This window comes from Taurulus bubalis (genome assembly GCF_910589615.1).
Source record: "Taurulus bubalis genome assembly, chromosome: 1".
In the NCBI taxonomy this organism is placed as follows: domain Eukaryota; kingdom Metazoa; phylum Chordata; class Actinopteri; order Perciformes; family Cottidae; genus Taurulus; species Taurulus bubalis.
The window spans coordinates 45,952,312-45,972,026 of record NC_136589.1 but is presented as its reverse complement, the minus strand read 5'-3'; the positions used below and the strand labels follow the sequence as shown (position 1 = coordinate 45,972,026).

Genomic DNA, 19,715 nt, shown 5'->3' with positions numbered 1-19,715 from the left:
CAAAAAAAGGTCATCACGTGACTGATGGTCCACGGTTCCTAATACTTCGTGGAAGGCCATGAAATGTGGTTGAAAGCCCTGAAGAAAAGGCTGGTAAGTGAGCCTTTGAGTTTAAGTATTTTTTCACTCGTACTGTTCCCAAGTACTTCCATCCACCAAGTATGAGTTCAGATTTATATTTTTAGATTACAGTCAAGAATGGACGTTACAAGGTATCATTACTATTACTGTTACAACTTATTTCTACCATCATTTACATACTCCTTAAGTCAATGGAAAATAACGAACCATTATTTAAAAAGTTGAAGGATTCATGAAAACTATAGCTTTTGTATTACACTGAAGCTTACATCCATCCATATCCTGCTGGCTATCTATAGGAGGCCAGGTGTAGTAGAATAAATAAGCCACATAGGGGCACTGTTCTACAGATTATTATTATTACCACGCGGAATCTCTGAAGTGGAACAAAGTCCACTGCCATGCCGCAGTTTATTCTCCCGGATCCACCACTTCAGCAAAAACAACCTGACTGCTTTGCTTTCGTCTTTATTTCGCTTGTGTCGGCTACATGTTTGGTCTGGTTCTGGACATGAAACCTGTCTGATCATGCCGACATCTAAAGCACACTGTGCAGGGATTTTCTCCAGATCGGATCCTCCCTGTACTCCTCCACATGTACTCAGACTGCTCTGAGATCAGCATCAACACGTCTCACTCCACTCTCCCACTAAACACACGTTTACTGAATGCTTTACTCTGCAAAGTAAAACAGAAACATTCACATCAAGTGTAAGACTTCATATAAAAAGTACAATACACATTTAGAAGTAATTTGTCATCAGTTGCTGCCACTTGTATGTGGCCTTTGTGTCCTTTTGATCTGAGCTGATCTTCGGTTTCCTTTTCAACCTGTTTGAGGAGCCGTCAGAGAGTCTCAGTGCAGAGCAAGATGACTACCCCAACCCCTGTCTGCGTTAGTTTAAAGGGGAAATCCCCCCTTAAAAAAATCAAACAAGTTAAAATGTATTGGAAGTGTTTTTTCTTTTTTTAATTATATTATCCTGTTTGTCTGTTCTTTTGTCATATGAAGTAAATCGCGAAGGCCTTGTAATCCATACTTGATATGATATTGCCTCTAATGTTGCAATGATATAGGACAGAGCCTCCTCCTTTTATGTATGCATGTAATTTGATATCTGATCACATCTTATCTTCACATGAAGAAAAGTCTCTATTATATTTTAGATCAGTCCATATCTGATCTAAAACATATGTTTTTTTATGTTGTTTTATGTTTTTTGTTTATGTTACATTATCTTTTGTTTTTTTTCATTCTCAAATGGGCAAACATTGTGAAATATATTCCTAGCAACTATGGTATTGGACAAAATAAATAATCTTAGAACTATTTCTGAAAAGGTTTTCAGACAAAAGTGAGTATAGAAACTGTCTGAGTAAATTACAGATAAAATAACCTTTGTGAAAACTAAAAAGGTCTGCTGTGCATGGCGAAGTACTGTGATGTGTTATTAATAAAATGTGCTGGCTAAATATGTAGGTGATGTTGGTCACTGTTAGTTAGGGAGTTTAGCACACATCTGGTAAACTAACTGTCGCTAACCCAATCTGCACTGACTCTTGAGGATGGTCAATTACAGTTCAGCTAACTAGCTAACACAAGCAAGAACTAACAGTAGTCAAACCGTAGTTAATATGATAAAACATGAAGAAATCATCCATCATTTTGTCATTATACCGACACTAATGAAACATGGTTTGTTATGATAATCTGTAATCTGCTTTAAGAAACTCTGTTCAATAAAAGAATATACCAAAAATGAAAATTCAACATCAAAAGTCACTCATTATTAATACCAAACACACAGAAATCCACTAATTTTAAAATACAAAAAAAGTCTTATATCCTTCTGAGGGCGTTCACTATCTTGTTCCGTCGAAGGTCTTTGGCTGGTAACAAATGGCGGTGACGTCACGCTCAGTGAAAACTCTGCCAAATTACTGCACTATAATTGGCTGATTTATGGAGGAAGGCGGTGACCGCGCTTTTTGCGAGAGCGGATTGGTCGGCCCCGCTGTCAGTCAACCCTCCCTGCTGCTGGCCGCACACAGTCAGGTTGATGGAGATAGGAGGATAGAGGTAGAGACGTGGTGGAGATGTAGAAAACAACGGAAACATTTTTTTTTTTTAACATTCTCTGTTTACTTCTACCGCGCATTTGACTTTTCTCTACATTGTTTACTTTACTTTTTCGTATTTCATGGCCGTTTTGCCGCTTTACGGTTAGAGTCTTGTATCCCTTGGAAACGCGAACAACTGTCCTGCGAAGTTTGGATCAAGTGTTTTCACCTTCAGCCGGAAAATAAACTGGATATTTACCCGCTAAACTAACGGAACTGACACAGTGGGGCGTATGGGCGTTTGTGGAAGTATTTCGAAAAGTTCACATTTAAAGCTTTTTTCCCTTCATTTTAAACCCAGTGTTTAGGGAAACGGGACAGCGCAAGACAATAGTGGTGTGAGAGAGAGAGAGAGAGAGAGAGCGAGCGAGAGAGAGCTCGTGCAGGAGGTCGATGCCTCGCGGGGGCTTTGTTCTGTCCTGTGTGGTGACCTACCGCGAGCCCGCTGCGGATATCGACTGACCGGCCGGTGGATTTATGATTGGTTGGTGATTGATACACGGACTCGGGGGCCGTTGGAACAACCATGGACGTGACTCTGTCCGAGTTGCTGGCCACCTTCATGGAGTCGCCGCTGGTGGTGTGGGTGAGTGGGAGCACCACGCGCGCACGCAAACACGGTTGTGCGGCGACGCACGCGAGGTTCCGACCCCTGTCTCTGCTTTACTTTCCCTCTTCTGTTTCTCTTAGTTCGGCTACACTTTCTTGTGTAGAGAAGAATAACTAACTAACTAACTAACTAACTAGTAGAATAACCAACTACTTTGACCTCGTAATGTACCACATGCAGTAGTTTGCTCTCTTTTAAACCATTAACCTATTTATTGACGGTGCTCAGACAGATGCGTTACAGTGACAGGGGGTAAGATTTTCAGAATAAAAGCCTCAGACTATCTGATACATTGAGGGATGTTGGTTTGTGTTTCTGGGACTTTAGATTTCATACATAACTGCCACACAGGAAAACAAGTTAATTATCTGTTTCTTCGGCTAAACGGATCACAGTATTTCAGCTTCCTGTTTCTTTACTTCTTCGTCACCTTTTGCCATTCAAATTCCCCTCCAGTAGACTCAAGTATTATCCCTGTTTGAGTGTTAGCTGTCTTTGGGTGGATTTAGCATGTCCATGGGCCAAGGGGTGTTGCGAAACAACTTCTTCCATCTGAGCAAACAGCCCTGCAGCTGATTCCCCTCATCCAGCAAGGCTTTAAGCAGAAACTAATGTCAACTGAATGCAGTGTAAAGCAGCATTATTTTACCCATCTGCAACCTTCAGAAATGTTTTGTTGCTGGAATATTGTTTGTATCTCTGTGTTCATTTACAGGCATATTTAAATTTGTTTTCATGTTCTGTGAAACAATTTTTCACAACCTTAACAGAAAGCAAAAACAAAACAAAAAAGTAGGATTAAATATATTCATTCCTTAGTAGACGTTACTCTAGATATCAGTGTCCTCAGAGTTTGGGACCCGTTTTTATCTTCCATCCCGGACTGTGATGACCCACATACAGCATTCAACAGGTTATTAACTCTGTGGTACTTCCTGTTTCCCTGTGACCCCATCCTGTTGACCCGACCGCCCAACCAACAGTTTCTCCTAGCTTTGTTGGACACAGACAATCACAGTTAACACTGACTAGTTACGAGTTTCTCTCTCCAATTTCTTTTCTTTTTCTTGCACATCCAAGGTCAAAGAACCCCAGGTTTTTTCGGCTATGTTTGGGAGGAGAAAATGAAAGAGCAGCGCTTGCTCCAGTGGAGTTGCTCGGCGGCCAGCAGCAGATCAGACTGTGGTTGTACTGTGCAGCTTCCAGCTGTGTCACTGTGTGAGCGCGAGCAGGGCATTCCTCCAAAAGAGAGCTTTACTCTCAGCAACAACAACAACAAAACCTGAATAAATAAGGGTTTTAAAAAATATATATTGATATAAAATATATTGCATTTTAATTCCAGTATAGCTCTAAAAGAAAGGTTCATGTTTTTTTCAGTCTCTCCTAAAATGTTGCTGACATGCACATATTTTAAAATTGTTTTTGGTGGCCAATATTGTTCCTGCTGGCCACGAATAGATGCCTTCCAAACACACTTCTATGTCAGCAATGGGGGACAAAATCCACAGTTCTTTCTCTGAGCAAAGATAAGATCTACTGTTCAGCCACCGTCTTTTTAATGACAAATTGTGTCACTATTTGTCCATGAATGTACAAGAGAGGGTTACCCAGTTGAGGTAACACAATTTAGAAAATCTTGATTCAGCAGAACGTCTGCCAGCATATGAAGTTGAAAAGGGAATCAAAGAAACGTGTGGTTGACTTCTCTTCCTGTCCCCAGGTGAGGACGCTGGGTCCTCTGGGCTCGTGCGACGACGCGGGCTCCGAAGAGTGCGTCAACATGTTCATGGAGCTGGTGGACGGCGTCTTCCTGCACAAGATCATGACACACATGTAGGTAACGCCGTGCCGATGTGAGAGTTTTAACATTCGTGTTGTATGAGTCAGTGAAAAAAATAGAATAGAAAACAAAAATGTGTGTGTGTGTGTGTGTGTGTGCGTGTGCGTGTGCGTGTGTCAGTGCGACCACATCCTGACGCACTGGTTTCAGGTTGTAAACGTCACGGCCAGATGTGCTGAAGTCTGCATCAAGACAAACAGTAGAATGAATATGGGAGATCATTAACGGCCCCTTTAGAGCTGAGCTGTTTGCACTGTAATTTGAGGAATTACACGGTTGCAGACGGGCAAGAGTTAGGTGCAATGTCTCTCAGCATATTCAGTTTATGCATATTTAGCTAAACTAGAGATGCACTGGGAGATCCAGGCCCATATCTGAAGGTGACGCAACACTTGCTGCCATCGTAAGAGTGCAGGGCGTCCATTTCAGACAGCAGACTGTGGTGTGATGAGGCTTTTAAAAGTGTGATACTTCTTATTGTACCAGGTTTTATAAGTACGACGGTCACCCAGTGCAGTGTTTTCAACCTTTTTTGAGCCGCGGCACATTTTCTACAATAAAAAAATCCCGCGGCACACGAACAACCCAAAACGTTGCAAAATGTCACATTGTAACATAATACAGCATTGTAACATAGTACAGCATATATATATATATATATATATATATATATATATATATATATATATATATATATATATATATATATATATATAGGAAATTATTGCGCTACCTACTGGCATGGAAGAGTATTCAGTGTTTCAAGTAAACCAGATTGCTCCATCAGACAAAATAAATAAATAAGTGTTATCACTTTGTTAGAAAAATGAAAATAAAGTTATGCAAAAAAATAACTAATATGTAGTTATTACTAAATAGCTTATTGTGGAAAACGATAAGCCTTTTTTTTTACAAAACAGAATGAGTGCAGATGTGTGAGCATCACGTTGTATCAGTATTAGTGGCTGCAGTGAGCTGCTTTCCTCTACACATCTTTTTAAAACGAGGTTGTAGATTTAATACGGCTCTCAATTCATGCTCAATGTTGAAAGACACAATAGCAGAAAAAACGACCTCACGGAGATCTCATAAAGATCAGCTTGTGGCAAAATGACAAGAATCGGCGAGTCGCAAGCGTAACCTATTAATGGCGGACGGTGAACATTTAAAATCAGCATTTCCTCTTGCGCCCCACCTGTAATAAATACCGCCCCAGTTTGATAAATACTGACTTAAAGGAAACATGGTGTTCATTTATTTTAATGACGACCACAAAGTGTGCAGGCTTTGTCACTGCAGTGTGTTTTTTGGGCTTTTGGAAGAATATTTCCAGAGCCTCTCGATATGTGAAGTCAGAAACGTCATTGATGGAGCTCCAGGCTGCAGCCTGTTGGATGTTTGTCTTGACCTGCAAATACATGAACTGTTGGGCTTTAACAGTGTTCGCTAATCGCTTAAAATAGTGATAGCTTAAAGCAGCAAATTCCATTGTGAAAAGCACGCAACATATTTTTCGCCGCTCTCTCTCTGTCCGCTGTGTCTCACCTGTGTGCAGCGCATCGGGGCGGGACTCCTCCGTGTGCGACACAAGAAGAGTTGTAGACGCAACCCAGAAATGCCATGATGTCGTGTAGATACGATCAATAACATACGGCCGTTTAGTTCGTTTAATAAAGAACAAGGTGTAGACATGTTCTATATTACTCTGCCAGTCACTATATTGCAGGCTCAGACGCTCAATAATGGAAAATCATTTGCGGCAACTAATTCATATTTTTTTGGACCAATTAAGTGAAATTGGACATTTTCCCACGGCACACCTGATTGTCAACCACTGTGCCCAGTGGCACTGACCCAGCGAGCCGAGTGCCTCATTGGTGTGTTTTCTGTGGAGCTCTATAGCACCAAGGGGTACGATTTATCAGGCTTTGGATACGCACACACAATACTTTTTAGTAGGACACGTTCATTGTTGGCTCAGGTCTTTTCATGAGATTTGTTGACAATAAAATATATATAGGCTTATCATTTTTAATTCTTTCTGGATTGGACAGACAGCATTTGGTCCACCGGGACACTAGCACTGTCCACAGTAATAATAACCCACCCAGACGGCCCTCTGTCCCCAATCAGACCACATGTTCATATGTTAGTTCTTGTCTTCGGAAACAATGATAATCGCGCTATTGTTCTCCACACTGAATGTAGGCTGGGCTATCTGGGGAGGGGCGGGGGTGATTAGGACTTGGTAGGGGTTTAGGGGAAAGTGGGTTACAAAGGAGGAGGCCATGAGGAATACTACTGGAAAGCCACTCAGAGAGCGTTGGTAAATCAGTCAGTCAGAGAAGCAGTCAGCTGTCGTATCAGTCGGTCTGTGAACCTGTTATTTCTCTGACCTTTCAGAACAATATGTTTATTTATTTATTTATTTATATATATATATATATATATATATATATATATATATATATATATATATATATATATATATATATATATATATATATATATATATATATATAAAATTAAAAAAACATTGCACATTTCTGCTCCGTATGTATGTATGTATGTATGTGGAGCAGAAATGTGCAATGGTTTTGCAATTTAATGTGGTTATCTTTAATTCAATTCAGTTTATTTTATATAACCCAACATCACAAATACAAGTTTGCCTCAGAGGGCTTTACAATCTGTACACATGACATCCCTGTCCCAGGACCTCACATCGGATCAGGAAAACCCCCCCCAATAATAATATTAATAGTTAATGAACTGTGTTGGACTTGTTGACTAGGAAACCACTAGAAGGGGATGTATTTCCTGAAGATAATGTAGCTCGCCAGTTGCTGATTATTTGCAGTTGAAACCCTAAAATAGGCTGAAGATGAAGTGGTGGTCAAAATTGTAGCACTGAAATGAGTTGAAGTGTAGCTGTAGTGAAAGGAATGAAGTGTCAACTTGCTTTAAGCACTGAGTGAAGTTTTAGTCTAGTTAAAATTGTGGAAATAGAAGTTATGAATTGAGGTGGTAGGGTCAATGGAAGTGATTGAAGAAATGAGTTGAAAAGTTTAAGTTTCTGCTGAAGTGGAAGCGTTGAAAACAGTATATGATTATTTATTTGATTTATGATTATGGAGATCTGAAAAGGGTTCCAAGAGTTTCAAATGAAATAAGTGCAAAGTGAAGTTGAAGTGAAAGGAGTTAAAGCTGGGGGCGACAAATGTTCTCAACAATGCCTTTTAGTTTAGCTTAACACTTACACATTTGTGTGTGTGTGTGTGTGTGTGTGTGTGTGTGTGTGTGTGTGTGTGTGTGTGTGTGTGTGTGTGTGTGTGTGTGTGTGTGTGTGTGTGTGTGTGTGTGTGTGTGTGTGTCTTTCCATAGCGACCCCAGCCCAACCAATCAGAGGCTGAACAAGAACGTGAACAATGACTTGTCTCTTCGGCTATACAACCTGACCGTTCTCACCAGACAAATCAGGACGTACTACCAGGTATATACACGCACATGCACACGCACACACACCATGTGCTAATGGTGTGCTTGCACACTATGGCAACGCACACCATGGCAACATGCATGGGTCAAACTGCACCACAGTAGACTAGTTGCAGTCAATATTTTATTCTTGTTAGCTGTATTCCATTTCTTTTGTTCTTAATGGTCCACCGATCCACAGAATAGCTTTTTTTTTTTCATAAGCTTGAATCTGAGTTGTGAAAATTGTCATGTCCTTTTAATTCACTTTCTGAAAACCACACCTAAACTGGCGCAGTGTTTTCTCCTCTTCCTGCGCTGTGTCGGTGAGATGTGTATTGATGATGCGGTACATCCGTATGGATCAACCTTGAGCGTGCTTGACAGCCAGAGCTATGCAGCGCTCGATGGGAGCAGGAAGTAACACAATGCGGTCAGATGATTGGAACAAATCTCATAACGTCATGCTCAGTGTGAGGCATTTAGTCACTTTGATATAACGTATCCATATCAAACGCTACACGCCAAGACTTTTCTCTTCAACGTTTTTTTTTTACTGCTTCCGAACGGTTTGTGAGTTACACGTCACAAAAACTACTCTTTTCTTCTTGGACTTTATACATGATGAATTTCAGAAAGAGGTTGTTTTTTCTTCTTCTAGACAGCAGGCATAATATCCAGAAAGGGTTTCCATGATGTAGCATTATTATATAAAAATATAATTTGAATCATGTTTTTTTTTCTTTTTTTCTTTTAAGTATCTTACTACATACAAGCAATACCCTGTGTGTGTGTGTGTGTGTGTGTGTGTGTGTGTGTGTGTGTGTGTGTGTGTGTGTGTGTGTGTGTGTGTGTGTGTGTGAGTGAGTGACTGCAGCTCAGCCAAATCAACTGCATCTGAGGTCCTTATCTCTTGATTTATTATACAGCAGAAACACTGCTCATGCCTCTGCACAACGAGCTGCGATTAGCTTTGAGGGGATTGGCCACATTACATCATGGCCCTGGCATTAGCCCACACACACACACCTGTGTATCATTGCCAACATTTTTCTCTCTTTAATTCAGTGGAAGCTTCCTAAACTTTAAAAAAAAAAAATTACCATCTGATAGACATTTGTGTATTTCTTATATGAATAAAGGTGGTCATTACGTGACCTGGCGTTATCATTATGAATCCACTTGAGGAGGGCTGCTTCACCCACGGGTGGCCTCCTCGTGCACACTTGTGTTCTGTCGCCATTGATAGCAGCCATGGCCGTTTCCTGGTGCGAGTAGACGACACACAATTTGTCATGAGCTTCAAGGAGACTTGTGTTTTTCCCTGTCATGGTTTCAATGTGGACGCAGCACCAGCCACAATTTTGTCTAGAAGCCTTCGTGTCTAGTGTCTCCCAGAATACAGTACAACACTGGTCATGTGTCGCTCAAGCAGATCAGACAACAATAAAGGCTACATCTGCTGGTTTGTTTGTGTGTGCACTTGGTGAAGTGGGTCATTCTGGGCAGCATGGGGTTAATCTGTCCATGATGGTTAATCTCTAACCACGGTCGAACACCCTGGCTTCAACACGCACACACCTCGCAGTACAACCTTAAGTCAATGAGTTATGAGCCTCAGAACGCCACTTAGTTTGGGATCAGCCACAAGAACACACGCAGACATACACAGACACACACATATGTATCTATCCAGCTGTTCATAAGGGGCTAGGTGTTGGCTTTCTCCTAATTAGATGGTGTCTCAGCAGACACACAGGCTGATCCAGCGACTCCTCCCAGTCTCCCCAGTGACAAAGCACAAAGTTTATGTGTGTGTGTGTGTGTGTGTGTGGGGGGGACCCTTCTGTTCCGTCTCTATTGCACAAAGCACAGTAACCTGAGATCACAAGCTCTGGATACTAAGCTATTCACTTTTTTTCTGTCTTAACGCTGGAATAAGTGACCAATTCATTGTTTGACAGAAAATCCATCAAAGATATTAAGTCCGTAAAATCACCACTTGGGGGTGACGGCCTCTCAACTGTGAGAATTACCGTTTACAATGTTTAATATCACTGTGGAGGGAGAATTCCAAAGTAGCGGATCCTTACTGGCTGGAGAAACTGCGCCTGGATAAGTGACTTCTGAAAATAAAGTTTTGTCATATTTGCTGAAACATCATTAGAGCACGAGACTGCTAATCCGCGACTATAATCCGGTTCCTGTGGATCCCCAAAGTGCTCGTAACGACATTGCCAGAATCCACCATAGCCGAAACCAATCGGAGGCAGGATGAGCCTCTTACGCGTTGTTCACACTATGAGCAACCAGAGCCGAGCGTGGCTCTAAATGGCACTGGGAACTGGTTTTACACCAGAACTGGTTCGAAACAAAACTGTAGGATTGGTTGAGGCTTCACTTCTTCAGTTCCTGCTTTATGTAAGAACCAATCACACAAATAGCAGTTCAATTGCACGATGATTCAATGTATCCAAGAGCACAACTCCCAACATGTGAACCAGGGAAAATGTTCTTCCTTCACGCTGAGACCAATACAGATTTTCACACTGGACAGTCTTGAAATAGAAATCGCTACAGTGACACGACCAAATGACAAAGCAATTGATTGTTTAGAGAGAAAAAAATGACTGCTTTATCCAGAGGTTGGTCAGATTACAAATATTTGCAGGCCGTCAATGGCGAGCAATACAATCAAGCTCTTTTATCGCCTCAAAATTCGACTTCCATGAGTGTGAGGAATTTTAGAGAACGTACTTATTCAAGCTCTGACACAAGTAGCTCTACTGTTGGTGTAAAATGTAAAGAAAAAGATCTCTGCGTCAAGCAGCTGATGAGAAAAGCCAGGAGGGCCAGGAGTGTCTGATTCTTGTGACAAAATGTCTGAGCGCGACAGCTCCTGCATGTCGAGGAGTGAAGCTCTGGCTCTGGTGAAAGACGTTTTATTGTTGTGTAGTAACTTAAGCAGAGCTCGGCCCTCCCCTCTCTTTCTCTCATCCCCCCATCCTTCACTTTACTCCTCCTTGGTTACCGTGGGAACAGCAGAACAAAGCCCTGAGCCTACATGGGATGTTTTTGAGCTCCATATCCTCTGGCCTACTTCGTGTGTGTGTGTGTGTGTGTGTGTGTGTGTGTGTGTGTGTGTGTGTGTGTGTGTGTGTGTGTGTGTGTGTGTGTGTGTGTGTCGACCATGGTCAAACTTGTTGACAGTGTTTTCTTGCCCTTAACTAACTGCTGTTTTAATGTGTGTGCTGGAGGAGTGCGGCTGCACCATGGGGTTACTAGAGATTTGATGTGAGATTTGAGAGCAGGCGGTCACTCTGGAGACGAGGCTGCTCGGGTCAGCGCCGGCTCGCTCCAGACGGGTCGTCTCAGAAGTAGTCGCCCAGGCAGGCGGTTCCTCAGAGGTGACCCTAACTGGACCCCCATTACTCCTGAAGACACAGATGTTACATTAAAAAATGAACACAACATTATGGTTTTCTGATTATCCGAAAGCTAGGGGGAAAAAAAGGTTATTCACAATTATATACCGTTTTATTATTATAATTATTGTGCTTCAAATGCATATGCAAATAAGGTGGGTTTTTTTCTTTCTTGAATCTTAATTCAGAGGGAAATATTGCACTTTTTTACTGCTATTATTAATTATTGGATCAATTCTGATTCGGGGGAAGTGGAGCCGTACTCGGCAACAGGCAGAACATACAGAGGAGAAGAGCTGAAGCAGCATCCGCCCTTGACCAGGGGCTTCGAAAGAAAAGGTTACGGTCTTCACAGCTTCACATTACTTTGTTTTGTCGTCCTGTGATCATAAACGAATGGCAAAAGTGAAGTAATATTTGAGGTGAAAGAGGAAATCATAGGCAACATTAAGGTTTTATGCGTGTCTCTCTCTCAGACACGCATGAAATATGCATTTATTTTTGACCAAAATAATTGAAATTGTGGATCAACTTGTTTGTTTGCTGATAATCAGAGAATCATATGATATGTTTATTCTGGAAGAAGATATTTGTGTATTTAGGAGTGGTAGTCGACTGATAAAGGTCAACTTGGACGGGCCCCCGTCTCCTGATTGGTTGGGCATGCCGGTGTGTTTATGTGCCTGTGTAGACTGATAGAAGGGAACAACTGAGGGCTGAGAGACAGAATGCTAATGTTCCCTTTGTCAACAGAAAAAAGCATCTCAACGAAAGAACAGACCAGGAGTAACTATGGATGAAGGAATGAGCCTTCACTCCCTGTTTCTGTCAGTCGGCCCTGGAAGCCGTTATCCGTGTACTGTACCTCCATGCAACTCTAGAGACTGTCAATCAGTTTGTACAGACGGAGTCGGATGCCACTGGCTATGTTTCCCTCCTCATTCACACACAGAATATCCAAGGAATACAGGAATACAGGACTATTTGTAACTGGCCGTCAATGTCTTGTAGACCTGTTGAAATCTATTTGACATCAGTTACGTTCATTCTTTCACGTTTAGATGACACACACAGTATATGAGTGAACTTGCAAAACTGTGATAGCATTTCAACCACAAGTGGCACGACAGCTCACTGTTTATTAGTGGACCACTGACCATCCGTGATCCGTACGGATCCCCCAACGGTTTGGCACACACGTGAACCGCGGATTAATTACACAGTTTAACATTAACCATCACAGTGTGATATACAGTCTTACTGACTGTCATTATTGGCCAGTATTCAGTAAAAATATGCTTTTCTAGTCGCCGATGATGTGTTCACATGTAATCTCGTAAAATGTAGTGTTGGTGAAAAACTTCCAGATGTTTGAAGGAGATGTTTTCACAACAAAATAAATAGATATTATAGATTAATTTTGAGCTGTTAACACTATAAGCACCTTATAATGCATCATAAAAACTACAACCAGATTTGTTTTAATCAATAAAAATACAAAATTGTATTTCCTTATCATTTGAATTGTGTCGAAATCCTTTTACTTTGTTAAAGCAATTTTTTGTGTTTCTTTCTTTACAAACAGTAAAGAAAGAAACACAAAAAATTGCTTTAACAAAGTAAAAGGATTTTGATTGTGGCAAAAGAATAGTATGGATCCTTGTAGACCAGCTGTTATAACCAAACTACAAAATGATCTGTATCTGTGTATATATATATATATAGATCATCAATGATTGGCAATTAGTATCTGGCAAAAAGTGATATATCCTCCCGTGAGTTTCATGATCACCAATACTGTTTCGTCTTTTAGGTTTGGATGAAGTCATTCGATTATACCTTAGCACTAATAAGTAGTATTTGAGGATAGTTTCAGGATAGTTTGTGTTTTTGTCCACAATGATCATAGCATGGAGATTTGATACCAGCGCATCTATAGTGGGGTGGAAAGAGAGAAATGTTCTGCTGATGTAGAGCTTTGTGGTGTGTTTAGGTTGGTGTTTCCATTCGGGCAGAAGATAGTGGCTTTAATGCCAGGGCTAACTAGCTTGTTTATTATAGATGAGACGGATAGACTGTCTAATCGCTGTGTGTGTGTGTGTGTGTGTGTGTGTGTGTGTGTGTGTGTGTGTGTGTGTGTGTGTGTGTGTGTGTGTGTGTGTGTGTGTGTGTGTGTGTGTGTGTGTGTGTGTGTGTAAAAGCTGAGACCTATAGATATTCTCCTGCAGCAACATCAGGATCTAACACTTATAAACTGACATGGGATCAATAGAGCCTGCTACATGACCCATTTAGACACACATGCAAGGCCCAAATCCATGGCCCACTAACACACTGGGCTCACATTTCTAATCCCAGATCAATAACATGGTGGCAGCTAACAAAAAAATGAGCCGCCGGGTTCTGTGTTCCACAACTTACACACCACTTTAAATCAAAAGGAGTAATGGAAAAAAAAATTAAAAATCTGGAAATATCAGTCCTTTTTTAAAAAGCAAAAAAATATTTGGGTCAGCCTTATTGCCAAATGTATCTTACTGCCAATACAGCTTTGTTGGATTCTGCAAATGAAGTAACATCAAATATAAAATACAAATACCTTGAACAAAGTTTAAGTCTGAGGCAGTTGCTTGAGAATTCTTTTGAATTAGTGCAGTGCCCGTTGAGAACGGCTGAATGCTTGGCCCGTGAGCTTCCTTGAGTCCTCAGCAGGACACCAGCCGTGACACAGTTGCGTCACACATCCAAGTCGTGGTTTCTCACGGCCGGCAACGCCCCCAAAATAGGCCTACAGTCTTATCATGGGTAAAAAAACTACACGCCCACATCTAACCGTATATGGTCAGTGCACCTCAAGGATGTTGATGCATAGACATGAGCCTGCTGCTCAACTGTTCTTCACAGGGAATCACGGTCAACTACCGAGAGGAAGAACAAGAAGAATCTATTTTAGGAATTAGAAGTCAAAGTTTCCGTACGCTCCGGGATCCAGACAGTACTGATGAAATTGTGATATCTTTCACAATTGAAAGGTGTTTATGGAATAGTCATGGCTAACTAGCACAAGCATAAATAACACAGCTGATTTGAAAGTCGATGATAAAGATCATTTTTAAGTAATGTTTGACAGAAAGTTAAATAAAATCCTTATACTTTAATGATTATGATGTTTTAGATATGAGAAATATTGAATTATGTTGCTTATTGTGCTCTAAAATAACTTACAAATCGCCCCCCAAAGCAACTCGGCTGTATTGCCTACTACTTCCTGTGTACTTCTACTTCTGAAGAAAACATTGTAGTACTACAATAGGCGGTTAGGCAGCCCCGACTCTAGTTTTCATTCAGTTGTCAGCAGAAATGTTTTTAAACCGTATCAGTCAAGCACAGCGATGGATCGGAAAACCAAGAACATGTCAAGCAAGGTATCACCTCACTCGCTCCATGAGAGTGTTTTGTTTAGTCGACGGTTGTCGTTGACTTAATCTGCAACGTATCTCCATGAAACAAACCAAAAGTTGTTTGTAAAGCCTCCAGACTGACGGCGTGTTTCAGCCCCCGCTGTGCCTTTAAAGACATCTGGTGGCCAGCCTGCATGTTTTGTGTGTGTGTGTGTGTGTGTGTGTGTGTGTGTGTGTGTGTGTGTGTGTGTGTGTGTGTGTGTGTGTGTGTGTGTGTGTGTGTGTGTGTGTGTGTGATCAACAGAGGGAGACTGCAGGGTCTCTCATTACCTCCTGGTGTATGGGCCGGTGCAACAGTATCTGCAGGTATACCTCTCCGGTGTAACTGAGCTGTAAACCGATAGTGGGAGGATGTGCCCGGTTAGCAGATGACTCTCCAGACCAGAGCTCTGCGTCTCTGATCATGAAGTTGTGACTGTGAACAAATGTACACAAATGGCACATTACAGAGTGCAAATGGAGTGTTCCAGTCCATAATAACCATGGAATTGGTATCAACTCGCATGTGAATTTGGATATATTTTCTTTTGTGTGTGTCTGTGAGCAGAAGTGTGCTTTTGAGTATATTCTTCCAGCCATCCCCTCCCTGCTGACAGTCACTTCCATCATCCCACCACACACACACACACACACACACACACACACACACACACACACACACACACTTCACCAGGGGTCGTCAGCATGTCTCCTCCCATGTGTCCTTTCTGTAGACCTATTGTCTTCCTATGTGACCTTATTCCACAGACACGTTTCCTCATCCCAAAACAACTTCCTTTGACAGTCAAATGTTGCATGTTTTGATAAAGACACTGCACCTCTGAGAGGTTAAAAGACAAAAAAAAATGAAAGTGTTTTAATTTGCCTCACATTCTCACTTCCCGTCTGGACAATCGGGTGTGTTTGGGGGACAGGAGAGGATATTCTGGAATGGAAAGCATTCCCTCCTAGAGGGCTGTTTCTTTCCTGAGTCAGAGACACGCACACACACACACACACACACACACACACACACACACACACACACACACACACACACACACACACACACACACACACACACACACACACACAGTCTTTATCGACAGTTGGGTGTTTCCGTTGGCTGCTCGCCCACACACACACACACACACACACACACACACACATACGCAAACATGTAGATTCACAAGTCTGGGTCAGTTGGTGGCTGGACTTTGATTCCATTCTAATGGTATCATTAATATAATATTTGAGCCACACATCAGAGAATTTTGTTCGTCAAACATTTTTAGAAACTAATACCGTAACCGCAGTTCACTTATTTAGAGCCCACAGTTTAGCATTTTCATGACTTGTGTCGGCTGATTTTGTTCATCACTGAATTGCAATAAAGAAATGCCAAAGACATGATGAAGGTAATTGAGACACACATAGACACACGTTGTATACGCTTGCTATGTATTTATGTATAAATGATCAATTCAGCCAGGCTGTAAAGGTCTATATCTCTGCTGTAAAGTTGGGCATTTTAACAAGGGTGGGGATTGACTCGCTTTTGGAGCCAGCCTCAAGTGGTCGTTCAAGGTACTGCAGTCTTTGTAACTTCTCGGCTTCATTTCTCAGCACCGGAAGTTGCCGCTTGTACAAAAACTAATTGGCCCAAAGAAAATCATGATTGGATTATTCTTCCTTCAGAAATACTGATGGACAGTTTTTTCAGTAACACTGCCTTTTGCACTACTATCATTAAGACCATGAAATTCCCCCTCCTAACTCCCATCCCATCTTCTCTGCTGCAGGAGACCTTACAGCAGCTAATAGTCATGCCCCTTCCTAACATCCTGTGCATCGCCAAGGATCCCATATCAGGTAACGCACACACCCACACACCTAAGTACTAATCAAGTCCCGCATATGTCTCCTGTCTGAGGGACGTTACATGATGACCACTAATTAAAGCCACATCGCCGGTTCGGAATTTAGCGAGAAGGAACGCTCTTGTTGTTACTTTAATTAGTTTGACCGGGTTAGAGTTATGGTTAGAACCCAGCTCTTACCTACAGCAACATTCATAAATTACAAAAACGGTGGTAGCTCCAGTTTCATTGCTCCTAAAGCACTGTTATTATGGTATGGACGGCCTCAGAGCCGAGGCAAAAGGTCCTGAAATATACATAGACACGTTTTCTCTCACGTTATTTCTGTCTTCTTTTGTTAGCGTAAATACAATTGTAGAAGTTCTATCTTTGACGATACAAAGCCGTTTATTATTTTAGCACATCCAACACCAAACCAACCATTGAGAAGGCATTATTCCGAACACACAGCATCGCCATAGTTACACACTGACACTTTGAAGGGTCCCATGTGCCCAGCTGTCCCCCGTGGAGACAAAACAACAGAGAAAACACACATATGAACTTCTCGTGTTGAACCTGATCAAAGGTGTTTGTGTCTTTGAGGCGCTCCAACCTGTGCTGTTGCTGCTAAATGGAGTAACAATGGAGAGTCTGTCGGCAATGAAAGGTTTCACTGCCTGAGGAGTGAAACAGCCTCAGTTACCACCAACCTTCAAACATTCAGTTCAAAGACTTGCTGTTTGACTTTTATTCGACTCAAAGTGACTTTTCTAATGCTCACTTTTATTCAGCTGTGTTATGGTTGAAGTGCTCTGTGGATGTGGTCATGCATTCTGACATACCGCGTGTCCCTGTGTTGTGTTTCCTCCAGCTAAGAGCATGGAGCAGCTGAACAGACTTTTGTTGCTGATACTAGGCTGTGCTGTCCAGGTAAAAACACACACACACACACACACACACACACACACACACACACACACACACACACACACACACACACACACACACACAAGCCCAAACACAGCAGCTTACTGTACCACCCAGTCTCTCTGCAGGAAGTGTGTTTGTGACTATTTAGTTTTGCATGTCTGAGCACAGCATAGATGAGGTGCAGGGTGGGAAGGCCGGATCAAAATGGAGTCACATGGAGCTCCATCAGTGGTTTATACATAGAGTAATAAGCATTACGGTGCTGTATAATGAATTTGTTGCATACTGGTCGGAGCATTTTGGCGCTTCAAGCGCCTTTCTTTAGGAGACTATGACATGTCACTGCATATTACATATTTAATTACGTTACGTGTAAAAAGGCACATTTATTCAATCTACTCTGGAATCTATTCTTTTCAAATTTATTTAGATTTAAGAATCGGCCAGATATGGCGAGGTAAGAGTTAATTGGACTCCCCGTAGTAAAAGAGGAGGGGCTAGTCAGTTGGTCGGGGCGCAGGTGGTTTCTCTGTCTGTTTGTTTGTTCTGCTCTTTGTTGTCTCTCGTCTCCACCTCTCCAATGGCTGGGAACCCACCAAAGTGTTTTTTCCTTTCCACATGGTTTCTCCCTTCATTGCTCCAGCCTTCCTAATTCCTTCCTCCCTTTCTTTCACTCTTCCCTCCTTTTGTCTCCCTCCCTACCTGTACTGGTTATACTGGTTCCAGGAGAGAGGCCATGAGGGAACGGTGACTGTAGAGACAGAGGGAGGGAGAGGTGGATAAAGCCACGTGCAAAAATGAATGGCAACGTCAAACAAACCCTGTACATATTGCATTTCCCATAGTTCTGTTCTGCTCTACGACAAACGACCACAGTTTTTATTCGTGTGTGTGTGTGTGTGTGTGTGTGTGTGTGTGTGTGTGTGTGTGTGTGTGCGCGTCAGTGTGAGCGTAAGGAGGAGATGATCGAGAAGATCAAGCTGCTGGACATTGAGACCCAAGCTGCCATCGTCTCTCACATCCAGGAGGTCAGTAGAGCGCGATGATAGAAACAAGATCAAGTGTTCGTTGTGCCGTTCAGCTTCACTGGATTCATCCCTGAACATGGGTTCTAAAGACGAACAGACATTTGAATCAAAGAGACAAATGTTTGATATTAGACAGAAACACAGTAACAAACAAACAGACACTGAGGGATAAATAATGTGTGTTTTTGTTTTTAAACTAAAGCATGTAAACATCTTCTAGTAGAAACCCAAAATACGAGCATGAACAGGAAATGAGCACAATGTTTTTCAACAATCAGTAATCTGTATAAGCGGCAAAAACTATCGTGATGGGGAATCTCTAAAAGTTGTATTTGCTTGTTCCTCTTCTGCCGATCCAATCCTGACTTAATAGCATGATGCGTTACGAATCGCAAGTGTTGTGATCTGTTGCGCTCTTCCTTGTTCCCCATGTATGTCCGGGCAGCATGAAACAGTCCAGCATCAGCTGACATGAATGAACAATAAGCAGTAATATGATTAAAGGCATTTTGTTCTGAATGTGAAGTTTAATGTAGCGCCTTCCTATTTCCAAACCGGTCAGTGCTTTAAGCGCTATCAAAGAGGAAAGTCTTAAGTCTACTCTTAAATGAGGTGACAGTGCCTGCCCCCCGGACTGAAAGTGGAAGCTGATTCCACAGAAGAGAAAACTGAAGTATGCACTGCTGTTTTCAGCCTGAATTAGTATTTAATTGTGTCTGTCTCCTGCAGGTGACCCACAACCAGCTGAACGTCCTGGACCTGTCCTGGCTGGAGGAAGGGTCGGAGCTGGCACAGGAGGAACTGGAGCCGCTGTCCCGCAACATGGCGGCGTCGCTACAGCAACTGATCGACCAGAGAGACAAAGCCAGTGAGGTAGAGGCTCACACACATCCATTTA

At 42.0% G+C, this 19,715-nt stretch overlaps 1 protein-coding gene across 1 annotated transcript in view; it reads left to right on the top strand.

The window, feature by feature from the left end:
- Nucleotides 1-2,728: 2,728 nt before the first annotated feature.
- ccdc88c (coiled-coil domain containing 88C) overlaps nt 2,729-19,715 on the top strand; it is a gene marked incomplete at both ends in the record, with an annotated part of 38,553 nt that continues 21,566 nt past the window's right edge. The window contains 7 exons of the mRNA XM_079229627.1: nt 2,729-2,788; nt 4,536-4,648; nt 8,040-8,148; nt 16,800-16,869; nt 17,731-17,789; nt 18,734-18,817; nt 19,547-19,690. Coding sequence (XP_079085753.1) covers nt 2,729-2,788; nt 4,536-4,648; nt 8,040-8,148; nt 16,800-16,869; nt 17,731-17,789; nt 18,734-18,817; nt 19,547-19,690 — 639 coding nt within the window. The remainder of the gene's footprint in view (nt 2,789-4,535; nt 4,649-8,039; nt 8,149-16,799; nt 16,870-17,730; nt 17,790-18,733; nt 18,818-19,546; nt 19,691-19,715) is intronic.